This window comes from Mustela putorius, unplaced genomic scaffold (assembly GCF_011764305.1).
Source record: "Mustela putorius furo isolate JIRA1106 unplaced genomic scaffold, ASM1176430v1.1 tig00003909_pilon_pilon_pilon, whole genome shotgun sequence".
Classification (NCBI taxonomy): domain Eukaryota; kingdom Metazoa; phylum Chordata; class Mammalia; order Carnivora; family Mustelidae; genus Mustela; species Mustela putorius.
The window spans coordinates 39,654,289-39,682,127 of record NW_025422057.1 but is presented as its reverse complement, the minus strand read 5'-3'; the positions used below and the strand labels follow the sequence as shown (position 1 = coordinate 39,682,127).

Here is a 27,839-nt window from a genome sequence, read left to right as displayed (position 1 = left end):
AGCATCTTTGTGGGGAAGCAAAATCAACAAAAGGCTGAAGAGTGGACATGCCAACAGATTGTTGGCAAACACTGCCTAGGGTGCAAAAAGAAATCTGTCCAGTGGAGGCAGATATTTTACCCTCCACATGTTCAGTCTTTTTTCTTCCTCCCCATTCCTTACCCTCTCTAAACCATATGCCTCTTCCCCAATTTTACAACATGAAATGAAAACAGAAAACCTCTCTTAAGCATTTTTTTATTTCTCTGTTATTTGGTTTCTACTTTGGTACACATGAGCTGTGGCTATATTTCACACAGAAGCTGACACATCTCATTATGACACGCCCCATAAAACAGAGCACATATAAATCACCTGGCAGGGTTTTGCTTCACCTGGCTGTTATTGCTGAAATCTTTATTTCTAAGAGCACAAAAGGGAACATTCCTTGAGTCTACAGATGAATGGGACAGGGTAAGCAGCAATCAAGTCTGCTGGGATGGGGAGAGGGACCAAAGACATGGGCTCCCGCGTGGCCGTCTGCAGAGACATGAACAGCACTGACGGAGAAGCCAAACAAAAATTTCAGAAAGACCAGGGCCAGTGGGGAAACACACCCGAATGACAGCCCATCTATCAGACCCCTCTGGCTTGCTCAGTCCTAATAGATTCTGACATAAACAAGATAACCCAGGTGGTGTAATACCGAAGCTGGCACGCCCACTCTTTGGCCTGAATCACTTACATGAGTATTGTTTTATCCTGGAGCTCTAGACGGCCCCTCCCCTGGGCAGAAGCACCATCCATCCCTCTCCATGACAGCCCCCATCATGTCCCCAGCCAGTCCCACAGAAAGACCCAGCTGGGCCCTGCCAACTCTAAAATGTCTTGCCCTCAAAAGCCTGGAGATTAAAGGCAGTATCCAGAAACTTCTTCAGAGAAACCAGGTGAGTGTTCCTATTTCCTGTGGCCGGTGCGGCCGCTGGGTCACGGCCAACGTACCTGGAGGAGAAGAGACAAGTTAAGCGGAGGCCTGGGCCCGACCCAGCCACTACCCCAGGACTGCATCAGGTCTACCACCCTGCCGTAGAGACGAAGAGCCGGAGGCTCCAAGAGGCCAAGCAACTGGCCTAAGATCAAAGGAGGTTCTCTCATTCAGCTCTGGCTGCAGAACAAAAACAAAGGTTTACTCTCCATAAGGCAGAACTGACGGGGTCCCTGATCTGGCATTAACAATCACAGGACCAGCAATGACTATGGGACCCATCCCCTCAATTTCCAACCTGGTCCAGAGAAGGGCAGTGGCCAACAGGGCAGGTAGAGCCAGGATGGGGCCTCATGCCCCCAGAGTCCCTTGGGCCCAGAGGAGGCAAGGGGCACCCACAGCCAGGCTCATACCATATGGGGCGCGCCCGGCTCAGGATGGTCATGAAGCGCGGGTTGATGTAGTCATAGTAGCCCATGTTCTTGTGCTCCTCCTGGCACCACACCAGCTCTGCGCCTGGGTACTTCTCTGCCTCTCGCTTGATCAAGTCGAAGGGGAACGGAGAGATCTGGGGCAGGCAGGGAGACAGCAGAGTACCCCAGGGGAGGGCAGCAGCCTCAGCACCCCTGGTGAGGCTGAGCCCTGCCCCTCACGGGCATGCCTCCCAAAGCTGGGGGGCCGCTGATCTGACCCCATCCATTACTCTGACTGGGCGAGGGCTTAGGCTGCACCTGTTCCAGGCGGGTGATGGCCACTTGCTCCTCCAGGCCCTGGCTGCTGCGCTCTCTCACCAGGTCATAGTACACCTTTCCAGTGCAGAAGATGAGCCGCCGAACCCGCTCGGGGGCCCGCGCCGCAGCCCCGTCCTCAGGAATCACCCGCAGGAAGCTGGTCCCTGGAGGTCCAACAGGGCACAGACAGCCTGAGAACCAGGCCTCCATTCCTGCTGCCCCACAAGGCTCTCTCTGGTCCCTGAGACTAACCCCAGGTTTGGATCTGTGGCTGCCATGGGCACCTCTGAGCCAATCTATGGAGCAGCGGACTGATGACACCCTGAGATGGGCTGGAGTCAAGGGCACAGCCCTGGGAACATGAACATGTAAGGTTGCAGGCTGGGGGTGCAGGTGGGCATGTATGCTGGGGAGGACCTCTGGGGGGAACAGAGAAGGTGGCATCTAGTCCACATCTAATGGCATCGATGTCTGTGCCAAACCTGCTCCCCAGCCAGTCACGCCTCCCTCCTGCATGCACTCCAGCCACTGCACCACCATGCTAGAAGGTGAGCAGCTGTCTGGGAGGCTGCTGCACATTTGTCCCTCCCTCCCTCAGCCCTGCAGCCAAGCCCCCACCACCCTGAACATTTTTCCTTCCTGCGCGCACACCACATGCCAGGCACCAAGCCAAGCGTGCAGCAGAGAAGTCACTCTGGTGTCCCCCAATCTCAGGCGAGGACACTGAGGCGCAGAGGGAAAGCAGTTGCCCATCCCCAGCAGAGGAAAGTGAGCACCGGATGCTCAGGTGGGGCGGTCCGCAAAGCCAATGCCAGGGGTCTGAACTGCTGGCTCAGTCACCCGCCCACACCCGAGGGGATGCCCAAACATATACAGGTGAAAAACACCTGTCCACCATGCCAAGTCCCTTTCTGGCCAGCACCTGCCATCTCCCTCTACTACTTAGGACTGTTTTCCAAGATGACTCTGCTCTGGCGAGCCTCAGGGCCCCCCCTCAGCCCCTCCCTCAGCCTCCCCTGCATCACATCTCAATTCTAACCCCTGATCCTTCAGATCAGGTCAGATGCTTTACATGACCCTCAACTTTCAGGTTAAGGCGTCTGAAAGCTCTTGGAGGGACACTGGGTCCCCAGGGCCAGCAATGTCTATTTGGCTCAGGAGGAAAAAAAAAAAAAAACCAAACTGACTCCATGAATGATACGCAGTGCCCTGCCCTCTTAGCTAGGCCCACACCAGGCTTCCCCCCTCAGCTCCCCCAGCACAGCCGGGGGCCCGGCTGCTTGGCCCAGGTGAGCCTGCCCAGACCATGTCAGGTGGCTACCACACGAACCTCCCCTCCCAACCTGACCACTGATGGAGACTGAGCCAGGAGCCACTACAGAGGCACAAGCAGAGGCAAGGACGAGAGTCCCAGGAGCAGAGAACCATGGGCCACTAGGATCCCCCTTGGCCACCTCCCCAGTAGACTTGGGCACTTACCAGATACCATTTGGTCGAAGCTGGACTTGGCCTCTGGGTGCCGCAACAGAGATTTTGGTGTGAAGATGATCAGCTGGAAGGGAAACATGCCCAGCTGCCGGCGGCCCCACCCCGCCAGAGCTCCCGTCCCCAGGGCCCGGCGCAATCATGGCCGTGAGCAAGGCGGGCAGCTCACCGGCTTACGAAAGGGCAGCAGGACCTGGCGGCGCAGCACGTGGAAGTAGTTGGCCGGCGTGGAGCAGTTGACCACAATCCAGTTGCAGTCGTAGAGCTGGCTGACTTCGAAGTCCTCTGTGAACACCTGGGGGGCCAGGGTATGGCTGGGAGCTGGCCCACCTGCGGCACCCGTGCCCTGGCCCAGGGAGGGAGCACAGCACTTACAGGGTAGGCATCAGAGTCATCGTTGCTCATCTGCAGGAACCTCTCAGGCCTTGCTGAGGAGTGCTCTGGGCCCTGAAAGCAAGTGCCGATGGCATGGACTGGCCTAAGTGTGGGGGCCCAGGGCACAGGGGAAAACCTGGGTGGCTTCCTAGAGGAGATGTCCTCTCTCTCTGGAGCCCAAACCACAGTAAAGAACCAGGAATGTGGGAGTAGAGTGGAGAGAACATCTTCAGAGGACGGTCTGGTCAGAGCCAGCACTTGTGAACATGTGTGGGACAGGAAGAACAGGTAAAAAGGCCAAGATGAGGTGCTTCTTCCAGAATGTTCTAGAATGGGCAGTTGCCATTTAGTGAGTACCCGCTGTGTGTCAGGCAGAGTTTTATGGGCTCCATACACATTATTCACTAATTCTGAAAGCAGCCCCATGGTGTAGACATGTTTTCTCACTTTACAGATGAAGTTGAGTGGCAAAGAGATTAAGAACAACCCCATGGTCACTCAACCACAAGGGGCAGATGCGAACCCATGACTGACTCCTACTCCTGCCCTCGCCCACGTGGGTGCCTCTGCTCCATGAGGCAGGAGGACGACACCACACTGGCATCCAGGGTGGCTCCCCGAGGGACCAGGGTGCTCTGTCCCACAGCCCACAGATTCCAGTCAGGCCTTCCCAGCCTCCCCACCCAGCCTGGCTCCTGCTCCACCCTGGACCTTTCCAGCTACGAGCCCAGGGCAGGTCACTCCCCTTCTTTCCTCATGTATGCAACGGGAAACAGGACTGACCGCCCAGCCCAGGTGTGAGACTTCCACAGGATGACGCTGGGCGTGTAAGACGCTCAGCACCATGAATCCTGGCTGCGACAGGCCAGGATTCATGCACCGGCCAGGTCATCAGTCCCTGACTGGATGACCAGGCCATGCAGAACAGGCCCTCGGGGACACGCACAGCAGCCCAGCCATCCAGAGTGGGGAAGGCCTTGCTCCAGGTCACAGAGCCAGGTTAGAGGCTGCACGCACCCTGCTCCTTGCTGCCCTGCAGCCCGCACGGCCCCACACGTCCCCTACCTAGTTGGGCTGCACCCCGCCCCAAGTTGTCTCGAGGGCTCTGCTCCTGCCCTCCGTCCTCCCTCTGTGCCACCACTCAGGAGTAGACCACCGGACGGCACTACTACAGAGCATCATGTTCAGGTCCCAGCTTCTACTTCTCTGTCTCAGTTTCCTTCATGTGGAAAGCGGGAACAAGAGCTACTGCATTTGTTGTCGGGACTAGAAGAGTTTGTACAAAGGGTATGAAAGAGCACGAGGCCCAGAGCAAACCCTCAGACGTGTCGGCTAATGAGAGCAGTGCTGCAGACACGTGGGCCACCCTGGGCAAACCCATATGTTCCAGGGGCCTGGAAGGAAAACACCCCCTAGGCCTGCAAGCAGCCAAGGGCCCACCCACCCTCTCCCAGGCACACCAGAGCCTTCCGGGCCCCCGGCCACCACGTGGCCCTCACCATGCCCTCCATGCCATGGGGCAGCAGCAGCACGATGCCGTTGTGCCGCACCCACTTGGCCTGGCCGGTGCTGATGAACTGGTCGATGATGCACTGGGCTGTGTTGTGGAAGTCACCAAACTGAGCCTCCCAGAGGACCAGGGCATTGGGGCTGGCCATGGCATAGCCCAACTCAAAGCCTAAACAGAAGACACAGAGACAGAGCCCGCCGCACACTGTCACCAAGTGGCAGTGACTCCAGTCAAAATCAGCACTTGCTCTTAACTCTCCCCGCCCCCACCCATCCTTCCCAGCAGGCCAGAAAGAGCCAGGGGACTCCTTGGGGCCCAAAGGCCAGAATCTCCCTTCCTGGCAGCTCACAATGTGCCCAGAGATGCCACCCTCAGCCCTATATGGCCAGCTTCAGCCTTATCTAGACAAGAAGCCAAGTCCAAAGATATCCTAGGGAAGCATCAGGAGTCATCTGCCAAGAAGAATCCCCCCAAAATATGTGCAGTGCAGCAAAGGGGAAGGAACAGGATGGGGGCTGCCCTCTGCAGGGTTCCTGCTTCTCAGACGAGGCAGTAAAGGAGGAAGCAGGCTAGTTAAAGGTCAAGCTAGGGAGGAAAGAGTACAGGAGACACAGTCCTGGGAGCCCAGAGCCTCTGGAGGGGCTCTTAAGATAGGGCAGCTGGGTGGTCAAGGTCAAAATAATAAAGACAGGACAGCCTGGGGTCCAAGACCCTCTCTGGTCCCCAGGTATCACAGGGCCCGCCTGACCTGCAGGCCGAGTTCTGACCCACCCAGGACTCCATATTCTGAGAGGGAGCTGTTGCACACAGTGTAGGGGGCCTGGTCAGGCCAAAGGTGGTTCATGGGGACACATGTCCTCCGGTCAACTTCCTGGTCATGGAGAACGTGGTGCCGGTGACTGGAGAGAGACAGATGGGGAAGGGATGGAAGGCAGGTGGATTACCACCTGTTCACCCAGAGCAGGTGGGACAGGTAGCAGGAGGCAGGCAAGCCTCTGTCACTGTGCCAGGAAACCTGACAGAATTCCAGAGGATGGTGACACCAAGAAGGCCCTGGGAAGCCAGAGCAATCTGGTCTCTCCTCCAGGTAGCCTCCCTTCCCAGTGGAAGGGGTCAGAGAGGCGGCCAAGCAGCCCTCTGATGGCTTGACCCAAGACCGGGGCCTGGAGAGGCTGATGGGGTTACCTGTGACTACCTCAGCCAGATAAGGGCTCGCCAGACATGGTCCAGGAAAAGGAGGAAGAGCCAGCTCCGTCCAGAGCTCTTGGGCTGATTCTGGGAGACCCCACACACAGAGAGTTCTCAGCAATCCCGTGGGGTCAGTGAGGACAAGGCTAATGCCGTGGGGCCCAGGACCCAGATACCACTCTCCCACCCTCACCTGAACGTGCCCCGCTCCACGTCCTGCCCGCTAAGCCGCACATGGATGCCCTCCTTGAGCAGGGAGCCAAAGGCCATGTACTCCGCCAGCGCCCAGTCCACCGTCCGTGTCTTGGTCATGTCCGCACGGCCCCGGAGGATTCGAGAAAGGCCTGCAGGAATGAGCAGCCACGCTGAGGGATGCAGGGCCTCAGCCACCGCAGCTGGGACAGCTGTAGCACCGGGGCCCTAACCTGGTATGTATGTATTCAGTATACACCCCTCACACAGAGCAGGGCCCTGGCAGGCCACAGGAGACCCAGCACTGGGCAGCCCTCCTCTGGCACCTCCACTCCACAAGCAGGACTGAACTTCTGGCCACCAACCTCCCTCCCTTCAGGAAGAAAGAACAGGCATCAGTAAGTGAGCGACTGCCACGTACCGACACCATGTGCACTGAGCCAGGAACATTCCTCATTGGCCACCTGCCAGAGAGTGCTGCTGACTGTCCCTAGTCTCCAGATGAGGACACTGGGGCTCAGAAGAGGGAACTGATTTACACACAACCACACCACTATAAAGGTGTCTGGGTTTGAGCCCAGGCACCGGCCCTAGAGGGACTCCTGCTGGCCCTACACCTGTACCAGCCCGAGGTGACAGGCACACAGAGCAGGCACCCCAAGACACCTGGGCCACCAGGCACATTGTACAGGAATCCCACAGGCTGGTCAGAGCACATGCAGGCATCCAACTACACCAGGCGGGCCTCCAGGCCACCCAGCCGAGAGGCTGGGCCAGCAACCACCTGCTAGCCTAGGTTCACTCAGAAGCGGCAGGCTCGCCCTCTCTCATTCATCTAGACCACCAGCAGGCCCAACACTCCTGCCCCTTCCGAGCATTCCAGAACCATCCAGCCCCTCCATGGAAGCCCTTGCTTCTCTGTTCTCCTTCTGTCTGACCCACGGACCACTCCAGCAAAGGCACTGTGAAAACCCTTGGGGCCCGACATAAGCCTCCATCACTACCACCCAGCAGCGGGCATGGCTTCCACATCTGCCCACCCTGACAGGAACTACTCTCACGGGCACCTCACAAGAGTGCCAGAGGCTCCAAGAACTCAGCTGACCGGCCAAGCACCGGGTAGGGACGCAAACCCAGCTCCCCTGACCCCTGAGCACCATCTCCTGCAGGGGCCATGCCAGTGCCTGCCCACAGCCTCACCAGTGTGGATCTTAAAGTCCTCCACGGGCACAGAGCTAGCCACCTCGCCGATGTGGGTCAGGATATCCTCGGGAATGCCTGTGGCTGGGCACGTCATGCTCTTGGGCTCCCCGTCCACGTTGAAGAAGCCTGCGAGGGCAGAGACTCTGTGTGCTTTTGGGTCGAGGTCAGGCCTCTGATCCCCTGGTCAGCCCGCCTTCCCAGGACTCAGGGGCCCTGCTCTTCCTTAACCCCACCTGCACTCAAACCCTGACCCACCCTCAGGACCCGAGACAGCTGACAGCCGCAGCTCCATCTCCAACACCTACCCAACAGCTTCTCCTGAGTGCCTGTGGGGGCTGCTCCCTGGGCCCAGGGTCACTGCCATCTAGCTCCAGCATATGAAGGCCCTCTGAGCATCCCTTCCCCAGGCTCCCTCCACTTTGGTGTGCACCTGCCTTGGCTCAGCCCTCCTTTTCCAGAGGACAGCTGGTTGGATATGCTCCCAGGCCAAAGGCATCTCTCCTGTACCCTGCCCACCCCCACCTGCAGCAATCAGCTCCCCCCTGACCCCCCCCCCCCCACCGAAAGCCTCAGGAGTCTCAGGGATGAAGCGTGCAGCCTCTGGGCTGGGCCCTGACTGCCCTCACCCAGGACCACTGCAGTCCTGGTCCCACGCCCAGGTGAGTCACTCTCAGCCACACACCACTCCCTCACCGGGCCAGGGGAAACTCACCAGGCCAGGGGGAGTCCAGCCAGTGCTTTATATGCAGGATCTTTTTATCCTTGGACCTGCCATATGCCTCTTCACAGATCCGGTCATATTTGGCGATTTCCTCCTGAAATTAGGGTGAGTGCAAGGATTGAGGCAGTGACGGCCTGGATAGCCAGAGGCTGGACCAACCTGGACTTGTAAGCCCTGGTCCCCTTCGCTGCATTCTAGAACTGTCTTTCTGCTGGCCTGCAGGGACCCTGTGACCAGGGGCTAAAGTCTCGGAGTTAAGGGGGATCCCTCCTGCTCAGCAAGGGACTTGGAGGAAGCTCAGAAAAGACTCACAGCGTTTGCTCTCAGAGCTCCCTTAAAGCAGGAGGACCAATGCATCCATAGGTAACTGTGGGGACAAACCCAGCTCAGGGCTGCCTCCTGCAGGAAGCCTTCCTGGATTCCTGCCTGAAGCAGAGCTTCCCTCACATGGCAAGCATTCACTGGCCCACCAGGCTGTAAATGTCTTTGGCTCTCTGTCCCCCTTGACAACGACAAGTTGCAAGGACAAAGACCATATTGGCTACTTCTTGAAATCACTGCCAATGTCAGCAACTACTCCAGGATTCCAGCTCTGCCAGAGGCTTATCTCAGGCGTCCATGCAGCCCGCCTGCCCACCTCGAACTCCTGCAGGGTGACTGTGCCCTCAGCAATGAGCTTGTCTGCGTACTTCTTCAGCACAGGCACCTGCCTGTGGATCTGTTTGTACATGAGCGGCTGTGTGAACATGGGCTCGTCCATCTCATTGTGGCCACGCCGACGGTAACAGACCTGCAAGGACAGCGTGAGGAGGGGCTCAGGCCATGCAGGCCTAGTCACTGCACAAGGGGGAGGCGGGCACGGTTGGGGGTGGCTGGCAGAACACACCCTTCCAGGCCCTTAAAAGCCCCCAACTACCATGAACCACTGAAAGCCCCACCTCCAATTCAAGCCTTTGCACAGACTCTCTCAGTGGCAGTAAACCTTCCAGCCAGGAAGCACTCCCAGCCCTCGGTGCCCACAACACCGCAGATGCAGCCCAGTCGGTCACGCACACCCCCATCTTGGTCCCAGCCCCAAACCCACCAAGTCCACCACAACGTCTTTGTTGAACGTGTTCCTCCACTCGGCTGCCACACTGCAGACGTATATCACAGCCTCTGGGTCATCGGCGTTCACGTGGAAGATAGGCGCGTTGACCACACGGGCCACGTCGGTGGGGTATGGTGAAGAGCGGGCCATGCGGGGGTCTGTGGTGAAGCCGATCTGCAGGAGTGGACAGCACCTCTGCAGAGCTACACAGGCACCGCCCACTGGGAGACCAGTGGGTCCAGGAATTCGGGGGGATCTCTGCCTTGAGGTTAGGTGTGACCAGGAGAGACATGGCACAGGAAGGATAAGAATAAAGGGCCCCTCAATCGGGCACTGCAGCAGATCCTACAGTGATGGCAGCAACACCAAGGAAACCCTGCCTGTGCTTTTGTCCTACATTTCATACAGTGGAAGAGCACAGGCCTGGCTCGCTGCCACGGCCCACAGTGGCTATGCGTGCAGTGCTAAGCCAAGTGCTCAATTCCCCAAAGCCTCAGTTTCCTTGTCTGGTAAAAGGGCTCATTAAATACCACTTCACAGGGTTATTCTGTGAAAAGTAAGTGACTTTATGCAAATAAGGCAATTAACTTTACAGGCTCAGAAGAGCTATTAGTGAGCACAGCAGCCAGAAGAGCAAAGGCCTGTGACAGCTGTGCTCCCAGACTCACTGGTTCCCGGAGAGTTAAAAAGAGCATCTAGTTTCCTGTCCTGCCTCTGTACTAGCTACACCTGTATACCTTTGTCCTTGTAACGCCTCCATGGTGTGTGCATGTGTGTGTGCATTTACATGTACTGTATACATACAGACACACACCAATTTCACAGACCAGGCTGGGGAGAGCAGGGATCCTGCCTGAAGTCACACACTAAGGAGTGGCAGAGTGGTGGGATTAAAGCCAGGATCATCTTGGGGCACCCGGGTGGCTCAGCCGGTTAAGTGTCTTGGTTCAGGTCACAATCTCAGGGTCCTAAGATCAAGCCTCACATCAGGCTCCACACTCAGCACAGTGTCTGCTTGTCCCTCTCCCTCTGCTCTACACCCTCACTTGCTCTCATGCACTCTCTTGAATAAATAAAATCTTAAAAAAAAAAAAACAAAACTGGGATCATCTCAGACTTCCTGCAGAAGTGCTACCTGGAATTCAGGAAAGGGGGACACTGAAGAGGACCGCCAGGCAGCCCAGGTCCTCACCTGGTTGTTGACAACCACATGCACAGTACCATTGGTGGTGTAAGAGGGCAGGTCACTCAGGTGGAAGGTCTCGTACACCACACCTTGGCCAGCGAAGGCAGCATCCCCATGAACCAGGATGGACATGACCTGCGGGGCAGGATGTGAGACAGGAGGAATCTGAGCCTGGGCAGCCCAGCTCTGTGTCCTACAACGTAAAGATCCAAGCCCTATTTGTCAGAAGCTCGTACTCAGAGCCCAGGCCTCATAGTCCAGCCCTCGTAGCCCACCCCTAACAGTTCAGTTCCTCGGGGACCAGCCCTCAGAGACCATTACTCTCTCAGAGTTCAGCCCTCAGAGCCCATTCCTCAGAGCCCGGTCCTCAGATCCAGCCCCTCAGGGTACACCCCTTAGCAACCAGGTGGGTTCACCTTCTTGCCCTGGGCATCCCCTCGATAGAACTGTTCTGCCTTTGTCTTTCCCTGCACCACAGGGTCCACGGCTTCCAGGTGGGAGGGGTTGGCCACGAGGGACAAAGTGATATTTCTGTTGGTGACCCGGTTGATCCTCTCATGGTACATGCCGAGGTGGTATTTGACATCTCCGGAGCCCTGAAGGTGGAGGCAGGCGCTGATGACACAGCCCTCTCACCGCAGACAGGCAGGAAGTAGACATGCAAGCCCACTGCGGGGCTGGGACATTCCCTGAATTCTGCTCCCTGGGAAGGCTGTGCTATTCCTAACCCACACCCTCTTCTTGCCCTCACACTCCCACACACTACCCCTCCCTGAGAAAAGCAGACATGTTCCCCTGGGCCTTGGCTCAAGAGGCCAGACAAGCTCCCTCATCAGAGCCCCTCTGCATTACCAACTACCATCCCAGAGTTAATGACAGGGCAAGCAGAGAAATGAAGGTGCTGTTAAGAAAAGAGGCATGGCCTCTGGGCAAATATTGGAGCTGCACCTTACCTGAGTCCTTACACCAAATAACAAATACTGTACACACAACAGGTGAACCCACAGTATAGCAGAGAAATCATATATCTTGTGATCTTGGAGTAAGGAAAGCCCTTCCAAACAATGTACAGAGCTCAGAAGGCATAAAAGATAAGGGAGCTAAAATTTAATAAACCTGCCGGGGTGGGGGCGGGGAAGCAAATCCATGCACAGTGTTAGGGGGGAAAGAATCAAGCTGAGAAAATATTTATAAGACAACTTCAGGCAAAGAGCTAACACCCTCAATATACAAGATACTATTATAAATCAGCAAGACAAAACCCCAAATCCCATAGAAAAATGAGCAAAAGCCAGGAAGAGGAATTTACAGAAAAAGAAATATACGTGGCTTAAAAACATGTGAAAAGATACTCAACTTAGTAACAAAGAAATATGTTAAAATACAAGCATTTTTGCATCTATCATATTGACAAAGCCAGAAAGATCTGACAGAGTAAGTGGGGACAAGGGCCTGGGACCCTCACACACACTGGGGGTGGGCTCACTGATGTCTTGAAGCTCTCTGGGGGGGAAGTCACTCTGGCCACTGCCCTCTCAGACACCATACAACAATGTACTCGCACATGTGTGAAAACAAACTCATTCAGCAGCCTAACCGCCATCAACTGGCGAGGCGAACCCCCGCAGTGTGTTCACAGCTCGGGGGTCCCCCGTGCACTGCACAAGGCAGCGACAGCTCATTAAGGGAAAACAGCAAGGTGCCCAGTGCTGTCAGAGACTGCTCCCCCAGCCTTTTGCAAACAGGACTGCACCAGACAGCTGTGTGGGTGTGTGTGTGTACCTGTGTGGAACACTGGTGGAAGTACACACCTTAACACAAACATACACCAGCCACAGAGGAGCCTTCCAAGAGCAGGAGAGGGGCAGGGTCTCATGAGGGAAACACTCTCATCGAGTCTACTTTTTTTTTTTTTTTAATAGTGTTCATATTTCTTTTCTGATTAAAAAAAAATAGTAAATACTTCTGTAAAAAATATCCTTTGACCAGACTTTTCAGTTTACACATGTCACCTCCGTGATTCCTCACCACCATCCTGGGGGCAGGGGTTTTCATCTCCATTTTACAGAAGAACAAACCAAGTCCAGGGGAGATGAAGGTGACTTCAGAGCGAGTGCGCTGATCTCTGAGAAGCCAAATGAACAGCATGTTGGGGAGATTCTGGGTTGGAAGCCAGCAGATGTGGATTTAGTCCCTGCTCTGCCTAATGTATGGGATGACCTTGGAGTGGCCAGTTGATGTGGTTCACTTTAACAAACCAAGCCCCTGTACTGGGTGCTGGAGGTTCAGGGACAAGGTCCCTGCCTCATCCTGTCACCAGCCTGGAGAGAGGAAAACAGATACACACACACGTGCACAGGCTGGAGAACGCCAGAAGAGAGACAGTACAGAGAGGAAGGCCATCTGCGTTCACGCCTAGCGTGAGTGATCGTGTCAGGATGGTAGGTGTGCTTAACATATGTGCAGACCAGGAGCCGGGGTGTGAGCAGAGAAATGTTCCCTCTGCTCCTCAGCGGGCACAGGAAGCTGTCCTGGGCAAATATATGAGTAAGAGACCCTTCTGGGCTGGTACACAGGACCTTTCAAACAGAATCAGACCACACAGCCAAAATAAATGCCTTTAGGCCCTCCCCTGCACCTCTCCGGGCCTTAGCTTCCCTAGCTGAAAATAAAGACACTGGTCCGGACTACCTGAGGGCTCTCCCAGCTGTCAGAGATCACAGTACTCACTCTAAAACACCTTAGGGACCTCACACAAACACACCCATTTTCTCCCACTTTCCTACATATCCATCCATCTCCAGGTCTGCTTGAGCCTAGATGCTTCTGGTCCAGCCCCTCCCTAGTCCACCGCCCACATAAATGGGACCAGGGCTCAGCACCTACCTCATCTGCCGCCTCCAGCTTGGGGTCAAACTGGCAGAAGATCTGCTCCAGGTCCTTGCGAATCACGTTGGCCAGCACATTCAGCCTGCCCCTGGAGCCACAGGTGGTAGGACTCTCATCTGGCACAGAGGCCACCTCTCCCTGGTAGGCCCTAGCATTCCCCACATGCCTGCCCACCTGGGCTATCAGAATTAGCATGGGGGAGGGGGGCAGGGGAACCCTCTGTGTACAGCCCAAGGGAGGCCCAGCCTCTCGTCCATCTCAATCTACAAGGCCCATGAGTGATTCTAGCTGGCCAGCTCCCCCAGAAACCCCTGTAACTCTCACTCTGACTGTGGGGGCCCTCATAAGCAGAAGCCACCCAGCCTCATGGCCACTCAGCCTCATGGCAGGATATACACGCCCCCACTCCTGCCACCCACCCCTCCCTCCCTGCTGAACCCCATCTCCCTCCCCCCACCCACCCCCATCACCCAGAAGTGGAGCCTAACCCAGTACCCCAACCCCAACCTGCTAACGCATCAAAGCTGCTCATACATGACTCCCAGCTCAGCCAGCAGTGTGTTGCCACAGGACGGGAAGAGGGAATTTGACTGATTCTAAGGCCAGAAGTTACAGGGGACCTGTCCAGGGGAGCTGAAGTCTAAAGGTAGGGTCAGGAAAGTAGCCAGAGGCTCTCTAGTCCAGCCTGGACTTCCCATCAGGAGACAGTTCATTCAGGGGTGGGCACCAGGCTGATCAGGGCACAGGGGAGGACTCAGAGCTCACCCCCATACCCTACCAGCAGACACCAGCCCCAGGCTCCTGGCAGGCCAGCCCACAGGTTAGGGACCCTCTCACATTGCACCAGGATGCCTAGACACCCCTCATGTTAGTGCAGTCCGGGACTGGCCCACCCGTGAGCAGATGGAAACGACCATAGGAAATACTGGGGCTCTGCTTCAGGGACTGCTCAGCATGTCCTCTTCCACCCCGTTCCCCAGGACCCCTGGCCACCCTGACTCGGGCCCCAGGCTGTCTGCTTCACTAGTCCACAGGCTCCAGCTCAGAGGCTGCCGGGCCAGCCTTCCAAGTCCATGCACAGTCAGCTTGTAGCTGGGGGGAAAAGCCCTCAGCTCACCTCCACAGACCCCTTGTCCAGGGGATGCCAACCCAAGGCCATCTGCCCAGACCCGGCCCTCACTTTCCTGGGACACACCCCTCCACAGGAACCTTGAAAGGCACAATACACCACTTTTCTGAAATTCTGACGCTCCTGAGGACAGTGGCAACATGGGGAGAGAGAAACGGAGTCTGAGCAAACACGGGGAGTCCCTGCCTCCTTGCGCCCTTGGCCAAGTGCCTAACTCTGTGATGAGCAGGTTCTAGGGCCCAAGGACTGAGAACTTTTTAGGCCATCCCACCTCTCCCCGCCAGGTTCCACCAAAACTCCTGCTCTGATTTTCATCCCCTCCCTTCCACCTCTTTCTGCTGGACCTGGAGAACAGACAGGCTGTGGAGGAGCAGAAAGGGGGCCCACCTGTGTGGCATCCCCAGGATGACATTCTCGATCCCCATCTCACTGGATTTGTCAATGATGGTCTTGAGGGCAGGGATCATGACCTCACAGCCCTCTAGGCCAAATCGCTTCTCGGAGGACCATTTCCGGGCCAGGAAGTCTTCAAATCTGCTTGGGGAGAGGAGAAGGGAAAGAATGGAGAGAATGGGGCTCACAGGGGCTATTCGTGAGGGCCAGGGCTGGGTGCCTGGGACAGAGGAAGTGGCAAAGTCACCTCCTTCTGCATCATCAGGACCTGCCACCAACAACTGCCAATAAGAAGCATAGGTCAGAGGGAGGCTGGGCATCCTCCCAGCCCAAGCAAAGACCTCTGCCTGCACCCAAACCCATCTCTCACCTTCTCTCCCCCACCCCCAGCTCCCAGACCACCATCCTGCACACACACACTACACAGGGCTCCCTCTCCATGCTCCAAAGACCCCTGCACCACTCAATTCATATTCCAGCCTGCACTTCCACCAGGTATCCATTCTGCACCCGGCAGCTGAGCCCATGCTGTTCAGGGCCCTGCAGCCCAGTGTACCCAGCTTCAGATGGCCAGCAGGCAGAGCCAGGGGGCGCCCCGCCTGCAGGGAGGTGCTGCGACGCTTGCTCCATGGAGGGAAAGCTTCTTATCCAAACATTCCCACAGCCACTTTCTGCCCCTCTGCCCCTGCTGTCATATGCTCCTGGAGCCCATCCCTGCCCACCTGCCCCCCGTGCTCCTCTTATGGGCTTCCCCGAGGCCAGGGGACGAGGCCCACCCAGTCCTGACGTCCCCTGCCAGTGATCCAGTTTCTTAACCAGGGCCTGGGACTTCTCGAAGAGCCTGGAGCAGCCCCTCCAATCACCACAGCCACCCAGGGCAGGGCTGTGGGTCTGACCTCATGGAGCGCACCAGCCGGGCCAGCAGGGTCCGCTTCTCCTCACTGGAGAACTGCATCACGCCAGGCGTCTCGAACTTCTGCCGGATCCACTGGCACTGCTCCACGTCATTGATGAACATGAACTCTAGACCGATGTGCTGGCAGTAGGTAGTCTGAGGGAAGAGGCAGGGACTCCACAAGGAGCCAGCAGGAGGGGCAACTGTTCTGAAAAGGCAGCACCCGCCCTCCCTCTAGTAGGCTCCAGAAAGAGCTCACCTCCAGGCGTCGAATGATCTCCCGCAGAGAGAGGGTATGTTCAGACCCTCCGATGAAGGTGGTCGTGGGCAGCTGGAACTCCTTATCTAAGTCAGCTTCCCGCAGGTCATAGAAGGCTGATGAGGCACACACACAGCCCAGGCAGCAGAGGGGAGGGGAGGGGGGTCAGGCTGAGTGGGACCTAGCAGGACCCCCGGAACTTCCAACAGTGTCCCTGGTGCTCCCCCACCAGCTCGGGGCTTAAAGCTCAAGGACCCTATCCACAGGATCCAGGGAGGGCGAAAGTCAGAGGCCAGCCTCTACCACAAGGGGGTGCTGGGATGAGTCTCTGAGGTTGCTGAACATGGTGTACCAGCTAGGGATGATGGGGGGACAGTACAGGGAGGTAGATGGGCAAAGGGCAGAAGAAAGCCTCTAGGGCTGGCTGCTGAGCCCCAAGCTCCAGCGACGAGTCAGTTCCAGAGCCCCTCACTGGGCTACAGGTACCAGCTGGCTCTGGAGCTGCCAGAGCAACAAGAACTCTCACCCAATTTATCGATGGTTGTGATTAAATCTGAGGGCACAAAGGAGTCCAGATCCGCATCCAGAATGCCCAGGGGGTCCAGCTGGGCCACATGGTGCCCCCGGATCTGGGAGAAAGGGAAAAAGGTTGGGGCCAGGCTGGGACACAGATGGACAGACTCTCACTAAAAGCCACATTCTGGGCCCTGGCCCCTCATCTCCCACTTTAGAATCTCCACCTTCCACCTGTCTCCAGCACCCGGCCACTGCACAATTGCCCAGGCCTCAGGCACTAAGGCGGCAGGAGCTCAACCGGTTTCAAAGCGCAACAGGCAGCTTTTGAAAATGAGGATGCATATGCAAAAGGATTAACTACAGTAGTACTGACAGTCACAAAATTCTAGAAATTTCCCAAATGTCCATCAGTAGAAGACTGGCATATGAATATGGGAAACCCAGACAAGGAAGTACGATAGAGCTGCTACGAGTAGTAAAAAAGGTCCCTTTCGGCTGCAGTGAGGTCATCTCCACACAATACCGTTAAGCGAAAAAGCAAACTGCAGAAAAGGATGTGTGGCAAACTTGCCGTTATCTAAGAAAGAGGAGATTCGAGAAAATATACACATTTGCACTTATCTGTATATATGCAAATAAATATATGCATTAGACAAATACATCATAAAACAAGAAAAACTATTACTTGTGGAAAAAGGACAAAATAGGGTAGAATGCCAGGGCTAGAGGCCAGACTTTTAAGAATATATTTCGCTTCGAAGATTTGATTTGGGAATCTTGTGAATATTTTATACCACTATAATATAAAACAAAATTAAGTTTTAAAATTAAAACAAAAACAAGTGAATTCACACATCCATTTTGTCACATAACTACACAATCGACTAACAGAATATCCCCGAAAGGCAAATAGAATTCCAGGAAAAAGTATTACAAATTCATTTCAATTACCAATCAGTAGGGGTTGTATTAAGAGTTACATCATAAAACGGTAGTATACAGACTGTGGGAAAATCAAGTGAGTCATGGTATTGATGTCTTTGGGAACCTCTACTTTTGGCTTCTTTAAAAGACAGTGACGTAAGATTAATGAAGAGAAGAAAAAACCCCAAGTCCTGCATCTCAAGTACACGGAGGCATCAGAATAAACCCATAAATGTGTTATCTTTAAAAAAAAAAAATGTACATAGTTCCTGGCTCTAACCACTAAAAGGGCCCAGAAGTCACGACCAGACCACGCCAGGGACACTCCCAGCATTCCCTGAAGAACTGGCTCGTCCAGGGCAGAAATGCACAAGACAAGCTCGGAGCGTCCCCTCAGACCAGAAAGCAAAGGGGTACTCCAACTACTGGGGAAGGGAATTAAGGACACAAGGGGACAATGGAAAGGATGGTGTCTGTAACAGATTAAACTTACCACATAGGTTTAAATTCATACATTCATATCACACTAAAAGGAGAAAAACCTTCCTGGACCATCTTCGGAGGACACTGAACACTTTCGAAAATCAGCCAATAAAAAGAAAAATCAAGCACTGATCTTGCCTTTCCTGTACCCTTTGCAGCTTAGGATACATGGGGTTAACAATGGAAGTTTCCCCTGATGGAAACATTTCAGGTAATAAACAAAGAAAGGTAGAAACGGAGTATGATCACCCTTTTTACCACTCCTAATGAATTAATGTGTCCAGGAAATAATTATCCAGAGCTGCCAACTGATGAAATACCCATCACCACCAGGAAGCTGATTTTGAAACAAAAAAATCAAATCTATATTGGATAAAGCTTCTAGATGTAATTACCAATTTACAGAAATTACACGGGACAAAGGGACAGATGAAGTGACACCATGGGGATGCAATCAGCAAAATCCAGACTCAGAAAAACTCTACAGCACAAACAACCTGGTTTCTTACACACACACACAAACACTCACACACACACAATAAATAAATAAGTGAACGAATGAATGAATGACAAGAAAAACACGCACCCATACACACACACAGAGAAAAACCAGAGAGGTATCTGGAGAGCACGATAGACTTAAGAACCGCATCAGCTTATCACAACCTACGGCTTTATTTGGATCCTGATTCATTCAAGCAGTAAAATCGAAAGACAAACAATGTAAATACCAACCGGGTATCTGATGCCCCTAGGATTATTGTTAACATTGTTAGGGGTGATGGCGCTATCATGGCACATTTTGAAAGAGCCTTTACCTACAGAAATACATGCTGAAACCTTTGGTGAATGAAATGGTATGTCTGGGATAGGCTTCAACATAATCATCGGCCAACAGGTGAGGGCCTGAGGTGGTAACAGAGGATTAGAGACTGACCCTGTAATAGGGGTGGGATTTGCTATACAATTGAGCACCGTCGGCAGGTCAAACAAGAGCAAGGAGCTATAGCCGCCCTGGTAGGAAGGAACTCCCTCACAACAGGCACAGCCTTTGGCAGACTTCTACCCCATAAAAACACAGTAACAGGGGCGCCTGGGTGGCTCAGTGGGTTAAAGCCTCTGCCTTCGGCTCAGGTTGTGATCCCAGAGTCCTGGGATCGAGCCCCACATCGGGCTCTCTGCTCCACAGGGAGCCTGCTTCCTCCTCTCTCTCTGCCTGCCTCTCTGCCTACTTGTGATCTCTGTCTGTCAAATAAATAAATAAAATCTTTAAAAAAAAAAAAAAAAAAACACAGTAACAGGCCAGAATTCAGACACTGCCCCGTTGGAAGGACTCTCCCGGGGCATCGTCTAGGCTAAAGAACAAAGAGCCCCGAAAGAGCTGGGAACTGTGCTGAGAGGACAAGGCCCTGAGGCAGCACGAGGAATGTTACCCTGTACTTAACATGGAGTTTTCTGTTCTTTGTTCTTGGTTTTCAAAGGAAATGGTTAGATCATTTTCTGACTCATTCAGCCAAGAGGAACAATTATTACTTCTTTTGCTTGCAGGTGGTATGTAATCCACAGGTCCTTAGGCCAGCAGGGTGGCCCAGCCCTGCTCTGCATCACTGGTACCCAGGAAGTGCAGCTGCCCAGCCCCCTCCCCCCACCCAGAGGCAAGGCACCATTTCCATTGGCTAAGGCCTCCCCTCCCCGGCTCCAGTGGAGGCTTGGAGGCTTGCTGCTCCTTCCCAGGGAGTCTCTGCCAAGGGCCTGGAATGCCCTTGCCCCTCCTTCTGCAGGTCTGCCTGACAAGTTGCTCTTAGGAAATACTTTCTGCCACTGATTCCCAGAGAGATCCCAAATGATTACACTTGTTAGGGAGGGAAAACCCAGAGCGGCCTCTCCAATTAGTCCTGTTCGGTCAAGACCAAGACTATGGCACCTCATCAAGATGCTTTGTCAGAGCAGGGGCCCAGCCTGGGGAGCCCGAAGGGGAGAGCTGAAGTCCCCAGAACAGAGCAGCCAGTAGAGAAGGAGCTGTTTCCTGATATATCCATGCAGAGAGTGAGGCATCATTATAAACCTGAAAGTAAACCCTAAGTAAGCACCTGCTGTGTATCAGTCCCAGTCCTCCTGGAATGCTCAGTCAAGAAAACAGACACTGATCAATATTGACCCCAGTAGGTAGGGACAGCTCTACGCCCCTATTCAGCAGGAAGAAGTTAAAGAAGATGAGACCTTCCACCTTCAACCACCTTAAAGATTTAAGAGTCAAAATTGTTCAGGGGGAAATGATGAAGGAGCAGGAGGCTGGCTGAGGATGGAGAAGGGGCTGATGCCTTGCACCCCCTCTTCACCCTTCTCCACCACCAAAACTGGTTCAACAGATTGCCTTGGCTTACTACTTTGTTGTCATCTATAACGGGCCCTCTCATCATTCTGTTATTAATTCTAACTTTTGGTCCTTGTGTCTTAAACAGGTTAGTACAGTTCATTAAAGATCGCCTGTCTGTTGTTCAGACTATGGTACTGACACAGCGATACCAACTCCTCAAACAAACAGAGCCCCGGACTAGCTCAATGCAAGGGCAGGACACGCAAGAGCAAGACGAATGGATAGAAGATTCTATCCATGATAAAGAAAAAGGGGGGAATGAAAGACCCCTCCCCTAGAAGATAGATAGGATAACTAACCGCTTGTTTCCTTTTCTGTGAACTGCTGGCTTTTAGGCGTAAATTAGGTTATTAATTGCTCTTTTGCCCTTCTGTAACTGCTTGGCTTATAGAAATAATAGAAATAATAGGAATGCCATGATGGCATTCCTACCTTCCCCCTTCTTGTTCCCCCTCCCTGCCTCTCTCCTCCCGCTTTTGCGCGGGCCCTCAGAACCAATCAGCTTGTTCCCCCTTCCCGCCTCTCTCTTCACGCGCACGGGTCCCCAAAGCCAATCAGCAAACTCCACTAAGGCCTTTTTCAAAAGTTCTAACTGTCAACCAATCAATTGCGCCCCACCCAAAACTTGTTTGTACCTGTCTATAAAAACCCAGCACCACCCCAGCCGGGTGTGCTCAGCTAGCAGGAGCTGCTGACCACCCGCAGGCGTGCGCTGACCACCCGCAGGCGCCTGCGTAACAATAAAGAACCTCTTGCTGATTGCAAAAAAAAAAAAAAAAAAAAAGAAAAAAAAAAAAAGAAAACAGACACGAACAGGGTCAATCTACTCAATTTTCAAATCTTTAGCAAGACTGATTACTAAGTAAATCCTGTAGGTGCGTGGGGCATACAGGTGAGTGAGACAGCACTCCACAAGAAAGACCAGACCAAACACCAGGGCGTGGTTAGTGATATGGACAGTTACATGACAATGAGTCATGGGAAGAGCGAGAGCCACCCGACAGGATGACAGGACGCAGAGAAAGGCTCTCCAGAGGAGATGACTGGAGCTAAGTCAGCCCCCTTTCCAGTCAGTCCCCTTCCCAGCAGCACCTGGCCACATGCCAGAAGCCAGGCCTCCCTACCTGGGCATTCCCCGCCACTCACCTGGTAGGCCCGGATCAGAGACTGCACAGCCAGATGGTCTTCTACCAGCTTGCTGGTCTCAGTCCGACTGGAGACTGCCGGCCTGCTCTCAGGGAACCGTGGCTGAGCCGGATCCCAGGCGCCTTCCTCACTGGCTTTTCGGAAGAAGCTGTCCCAGGACTGGGAAGAAGTAGAAAGAAGAAAATGGTCAAGTCGGGGCCTGGGAGGAGTGGAAGGTGGCCCTGCCTGGGGGTTTCAAGGGGTGTTGGGTGTTCCTTCACCACTATAGCTCTTAGGGCCTTCCCAGGACTCTGCCGAGACCTCTTGTAACAGCCCAGGATCCCCCAACCCTAAGCCCAGATCTCTTCAGCTTGGAAGGGTGCTGGGGGAAGGCTCTAACTTGTGACCCAGGGGTCTCAGGTGTGAAAGCGGCTGGGGAACATGCCCTCACACACTGTGGGTTGGCAACCAGGCCCTCAACATCTTCAATGAATGTACCTTCTGAACCGGCAATTCTGTTTCAGTAATTTCTACAGATGTACTTGTGTGCCTGGATGTACGTGTGAGGATGTTCCCTATGAGACTGTTTATAAAAATGACAACATTAAAAAAAAAAATCTAGAAACATGTGGCTACCTCTGTCAGCAAAGCATGTGACTCTTGATCTTGGGTTGTAGGTTTGAGCCCCATGTTGGGTACAGAGACTACTTGAAAATAAAAATAAATCAAAAATAAAATTTTAAAAAGAATCTAAGTGGTGACCAGTAGGAAACAGGTTAAATAAATGATGGTACCTTTCAATTCTGGGCAATTATGCGGCCTTAAAAAAAAAAAAGGTGCATTTATTACTATGGATGTAGAACATCACCAAGATATGTCACTGCAAAGTGAACCAAGCAGAAGGAGATGTGGCTGAGACCACTCGTGTGGAAGCCAAAAGCAAACATGCATATACTCAAACAGCTCTGTGTTCCAGAAGAACACAGAAGTGTTTTTTCTCCACACCCTCATCTGAGAGAAGCCAGTGGCACAAGTCTTTTGGAAAGCAATTTGGCAATGCCCATAAAAATGGTATCATGGAGCCTTCTGTGACCCAACTTTGGTGAACTGATCCCGCAGAGAGCGGTGCACACCCAAGATGACAAATGGACTAAGTGACGCCCTGTGGCACCGGCGGTGACAGCCAGGGACTGGAAATGAGTGAGTTGTCTGTCAGTGGGGACAGGGGTGGTACAGCCATGCTAGGAAACACTACACAACTGGAGAAAAGAACACTGAGCCCCTTGAGGCACTGACACGGGAAATTTCGACCATGTATGCTGAGAGAAGAGTGCCCGGCCATCGTGTAAAGGGGTGAACTGAGTTATGTTTGCAATACATTTACTTACGGAAACTCTGAAAGGATACAGAAGAAACTAAGAATAAACTGGGGGACAGACAGGCGGGCACTGAGCAGATCAGGGATGGATGGGGAGGGTGACTTTTTATTATGTAAGCCCACACTTTCTGGTTTTGAATCATGTTATTACCTTCCTCGGAGGGTGCGTGAAGACAAGGGAGAGCAGCTTCACTTCTCACTCCTCGTTCTGTCATCTGATATTTTGTGTTTTTTGTTGTTGTTGTTGTTTGTTTGCTTGTTTTAACAGTCAGCAGGTATTTATTTTATCAGCTCAGTACCTGTGTCAACACTTTTGGCCCTAACTACACAACAAAGAGCCTCCTGGGCACAGCACCCCATGACAAGGGGGCAGGGGTGGGTCTTGGACCCCGTGTGGCTGAGCAGGACAGGATCGGGGCTTCCTAGACCAGACTACCACCGACTGGCTGGGTCAGCAACGGGACAGCCACAGACCCTCCTCACCCAACACAAGGACAAGGCTTTTATGAACGGGAACGCTGGAGGAGCTGAGAGGCAAAGGAACCTGCCCAGATCACAGGACAGGCAAGGTGCTTCTCCCCAGGACCCCCTCCACAGCCTGGCTCTAGAAGGTTCCCTCCTGCATGGCAGACAGGTAGGGGTGCCGACCTTGTGGACGCTCTGGGGGTTTTCCAACCAGGCAAAGTACATCTCCTCCATGTAACTGGAGCTGCCTCCACGTTTGCTGCTCGGGAAGGTAGCCGGTGGCCCAGACGACCTGCTTCGCCAGCCGAACATCTGGACATCATGTGGGGCCAGGAGCCTGGAGGCCTGCGCCCCAAGCCGGAAGGGCAGCAGTCTCAGCTGACTCATTCTGGACAAGGGCAATGAGGGAGAGGCATAAACCACAGGACCGGAACAAAGGCTCTGGCACCCGCTACTGGCTCCTCTGGCTTTTGTTGGTTCTACAGGGCAGGTGGCCCCAGGCTCAGCACCAATGGGACAGAAGAGACTAGGACAGGTGGCCAGCCCTCCTGGGGTCACTGCTTAGAGTGGGAGCTCCCAGCTCAGTCAACTTCACCAACAGCTATTCAACATCCCTGAGCCCCAATCCTGCTGTGCCCCACTCACTCCAGCCCACACTCCCTCGCTGCTCTCCCCCTAAGCCTGATAGAGAGACAAGTACCTCACCCAGGCGCTGGCTCAGGGAGCATTCAGCCCAGGACCAGGAGCCCACTCAGAGGGTCCCAGGGTATGTGCGGGCACTACACTCAAGAAAGAGTGGGCCATGCAGCTGGCCACCCTAAAACTCGAGCAAGGGAGTCCTGGGGGGGGGGGCGTGCTGGTGTGTGCCATGCCTAGCCAGGAAAGAGCCTGAAGAAAGGGGTCTGGCCGCACTGTTTCAGGAAGCCTACGGCACTGCCAAGTCTCTGGTCCCTGTCACCAGAAGTGAACAGTGTCTTCCTCTGACTGCAAAACCAGCCCAGAAAGCCAATTATAGGCCTTAATGACCCCACTTCCTAATGGGGAAAACAGAGGCTCAGAGAAGGGCAGGGGAAATATCGAGAGGCAGATCAGAAGCCAGCCCCATGCCCAGCTCACCCCAGCTCCCAGCTCTGGCTCTCCTACCCTGCCCATAGTTTACACTCAGAACCAACAGCACTCAGGATAACCAACAGCTTAGGGGATCCGTACAGGCTGGAGAGGATGGAGAACCTGTAGCTCATCTCAACCCTTTGCCAGGAAAAACTCCTGAATAACCAGTTTTAAACACTAGCTTCCTCCACCTCCTCCCTCATCAGAGGACAGTTTTGAGGGCCTGAGAGCCTCCTCCAATCCTGGCAAGCCCTGGGGCTCCCTAGCCAGGCCAGACTAGAGTTGACAGGGCCCACTAAGGCCACTTCCTCCTATGTAGGATATGTAAAGTAGGACCTCTGTTCCCCTACCCCACCTCCACAACTGTGAGCAAAGCCCCCTCCTCTGCTCCAGCCGAGAATGGCCTGGACACAGAACAGCTTCCCTTGAATCCTCATTAACACCCTTCTGCCCAGAGAATCCTAGCCTTTGAGTAGGGCGCAGGACCAAAGCCACCCCACCAGAGGCCACGTAAGCAGGGGGTCCTGCTTCCCTTTACATAACTCAGTCCCAGAAAACATGCCTTCTGGGGCATAAGTGGCTCCCAGGTCCTACCTGGCCCTGAGCCAATACACCTAGACAAGGCTCCCCCACTCTACCCCTGCCCTTTAGCTCAACCAATTCCCCAGAACTATCTGGTTGGCCTTCTACAAGCACTTCCAGCCTGCTTCCTCCCCCTTTCCCTCCGAACTCACATGAAGCAAAGAGAAGGGGGTGGTCTTCTCAAGGGAGAAAGAGTAGGCTCCTCCAGGAAGCCAGGAGAAATCTAAACAGCAAATTAAAAAGCAAAAATACAGTCCAGTGAAGGGAGGCAGAGGGTGGGTTCAGCTGGAACCTAAGCCCACAGTACCCCCAAGTTTCTCATGCTGAGCCCTGAAGCTTTGGGCTATAAGCCCAGCCCCACCAGCCAATGATTCCAGGCTCCACAGCAAGGGCCCCTAGGGGCTCGATCTCCCTGGAAAGCCTGGGCTCTGGGGTCAGAGTACCAGGGTCCCAACCCCTACTCTACCTCTGACTGTCCCTAGACAAATACAAGTACAGGGCTGACTGGGCCCAAGTGACCATAGGCAATGAGGGAGAGACACAAGACAAACTGGCCTAGGACATCAAAAGAATGGAAACAAGCCAGGAAGTTCTATCATCCCATTCTAAAGCAAAGGAAACTGGACACTACACTAAGACCATTCATTGCAGGAATAAAAGAGCACACGGTCTGTGAGCACGGACTCTGGTGCAGGCACTGTGTTCACTCACCCCCTTAACAATCTCATGTGGTGGGCACTTAGAGTAGCCCCACCTTATAAAAAGGAAACTGAGGCACAAAGTGAGAAGGTGGCGAGTGATGGGGCTCTGTGTGGCTCCAGAGCCTGTGCCCTCCTCACTGCAGAGTCAAAATGTAAACCCAGATTTCCCTTAACCACATGCACTTTCCAACAAAAGTGAACTCTCTACCCGCAACCGCACTCACCCCCACCCCCACCCCCACAGGGGAACGGGATGGCTCGGGTAGCAGTGACCAAGCCTGGCTGTGTCCAGTGGCCCTAGTGCAGGAACACTGTGTTTTACAAACACTGAATGGTCTGGAGCAGCTATTGGACACTGCTATGGCCTTCACCCAGGCTGGCAGGAGGAAAGCCAGCTGGCCACCCCTGCCCCCATTCTGGCAGGGCTTGAGGACCCAAGAGCCCTGGAGGGGTGGAAACAGAATCAACCCCAGCCAGAGCCCAAGCCAGCCCTGCCACATCCTGCCCATACAGGTAAAGGCAGTAGCAAAGAGTTAAGAGTCAGGCATCCTGTGAACCACCTGCCCAGCCCAGTCCCTGGTAGACAAATAGGTAGGTTGCTCTGGGCAGCTCTTGGGAGTCACCTTTCTATGGACAAGGTTAGTACTATCCCCACCCCCACCCCCACAACCATAGACATGCCATCCAGGAACCCTCCCACACACAAGGCCCTGTCCAGGCTGCCCTGGTGTGGACTGCCCTCCCCTATGTCCACTGCAGAGATGAGTTAAGACAGATCCAAAGAGGGGAAGGCCCTCCCCAAGACCTTGAAGCCAGGCAGCAATGGAGGCTGGATTCACACTGCTGCAGGTGTACTCTGGTCCCACATTCTGAGATCTGGGTGGGCTTTTCTCAGGAATAAAACCAACTCTAGTTGGCTGAACCCAAAAGAAGGCAGACTCCAAGGTAAGGAGCAGGGCATGGAGGGGTGTGCTTATTTCACTGGCAGAGACAGAGGGCCTGAGCTAAAGCTCAGAGGTTATAAAAAGTACAAAGGTAACCGGGACCTGTTCCAAGAGACTAGGGCATGTGTAAGGAGTTGCAGGGGGAGAGGCCGCAAGGGCGGGCTTGGGCCTCTAGGTGGAGGGGGAGGGGGTCAGAGTGGGACCCTTAGAGTCTGGTTGATGCCACTGCACCCCGCTGCACCTTCCCCTCTCCCCCAACATCTCCCTGGGGACGAGAGAAGCACTTCCCAGGCTGGCGCAACCTCTGGCCCATCCTGCCTCTCTCAAGGCCTCAGTTTTCTCATCTGTAAGCAGAGACCATAGTTAAAGCAGTCTATAAGGGCCCGCCCCCAAGAGGTCCCGAGACTTGAAAAACTGCCTATGTGTCCCACCAGGTACATAACGCGGGACCCTCTCCATCACCAGCTCCGCAGCTGTCCGCAGGCCAGCCCTTTGAGAGGGTGAGGAAAAGCAGCCGGCACCCCCTCCCCCAAGGCCACAAAAGGCAGCCTGGTCATTCTATGGTCTTCGGGCTGGAGAACCCACGCTGAAGCCCGAAACCCCACCGTTCACAAGGCTCTCCTTCACGCAAAACACTGCATTCACAGGGTCGAACTTGCGCGAACCGCTGAGGGTCCTTGAAGAGGCCGCGGCCAAACAAGGGCGGAGCCAAGGTCACGCTCACTCCCCCACCCCCGCCACCGCCGACGGGGCCCTGCTCAGGACCCCGGATAGCGGCTCCCTAGGACCCGAGAGCAGAGGGACCGCCCCCGAGAAGGCAGGAATAGAGGAGGTGCATAGACCCGGAGTGGCGGGGCCGCCGCGCTCACCGGGCCGGCGGGTCCGCGCAGCAGCGCAGTCCAAGAAGCCGCAAGTCAGGGGCTGCGCGCAGGGGGTGCGCGGCTTGCCCAGCCAATTACCTGGGTCACATGACGCGGCAGCGCCGGCCGCTCGAGAGCGCGCGCCCGGGAGACTCCGCGCGTCG

At 54.5% G+C, this 27,839-nt stretch overlaps 1 protein-coding gene across 3 annotated transcripts; it reads right to left on the bottom strand.

Annotated features, from left to right (window-relative positions):
- Window positions 1-200: 200 nt before the first annotated feature.
- OGDHL (oxoglutarate dehydrogenase L) lies at window positions 201-27,839 on the bottom strand. 3 transcript variants are annotated; one of them, XM_004765859.3, is made up of 24 exons: window positions 27,685-27,775; window positions 25,323-25,393; window positions 23,662-23,866; window positions 21,657-21,815; window positions 16,737-16,839; window positions 16,211-16,326; window positions 15,953-16,107; window positions 15,051-15,197; window positions 13,532-13,622; window positions 11,062-11,241; window positions 10,652-10,780; window positions 9,454-9,633; window positions 9,007-9,159; window positions 8,361-8,463; window positions 7,646-7,774; window positions 6,447-6,597; window positions 5,837-5,964; window positions 5,055-5,233; window positions 3,556-3,627; window positions 3,350-3,475; window positions 3,175-3,247; window positions 1,696-1,859; window positions 1,378-1,532; window positions 201-981 (listed from the first exon to the last, which is right to left on the bottom strand). In XM_004765859.3, the coding sequence occupies exons 3-24, from the start codon at window positions 23,863-23,865 to the stop codon at window positions 858-860; spliced, it is 3,021 nt and encodes a 1,006-aa protein (XP_004765916.1). In that variant the 5' UTR covers window position 23,866; window positions 25,323-25,393; window positions 27,685-27,775; the 3' UTR covers window positions 201-857. The 3 variants fall into 3 exon arrangements, with proteins under 3 accessions (XP_004765916.1, XP_004765917.1, XP_004765915.1); XM_004765860.3 differs by lacking the exon at window positions 25,323-25,393 and having other exon boundaries at window positions 27,775-27,839; XM_004765858.3 differs by lacking the exon at window positions 25,323-25,393 and having other exon boundaries at window positions 27,685-27,788.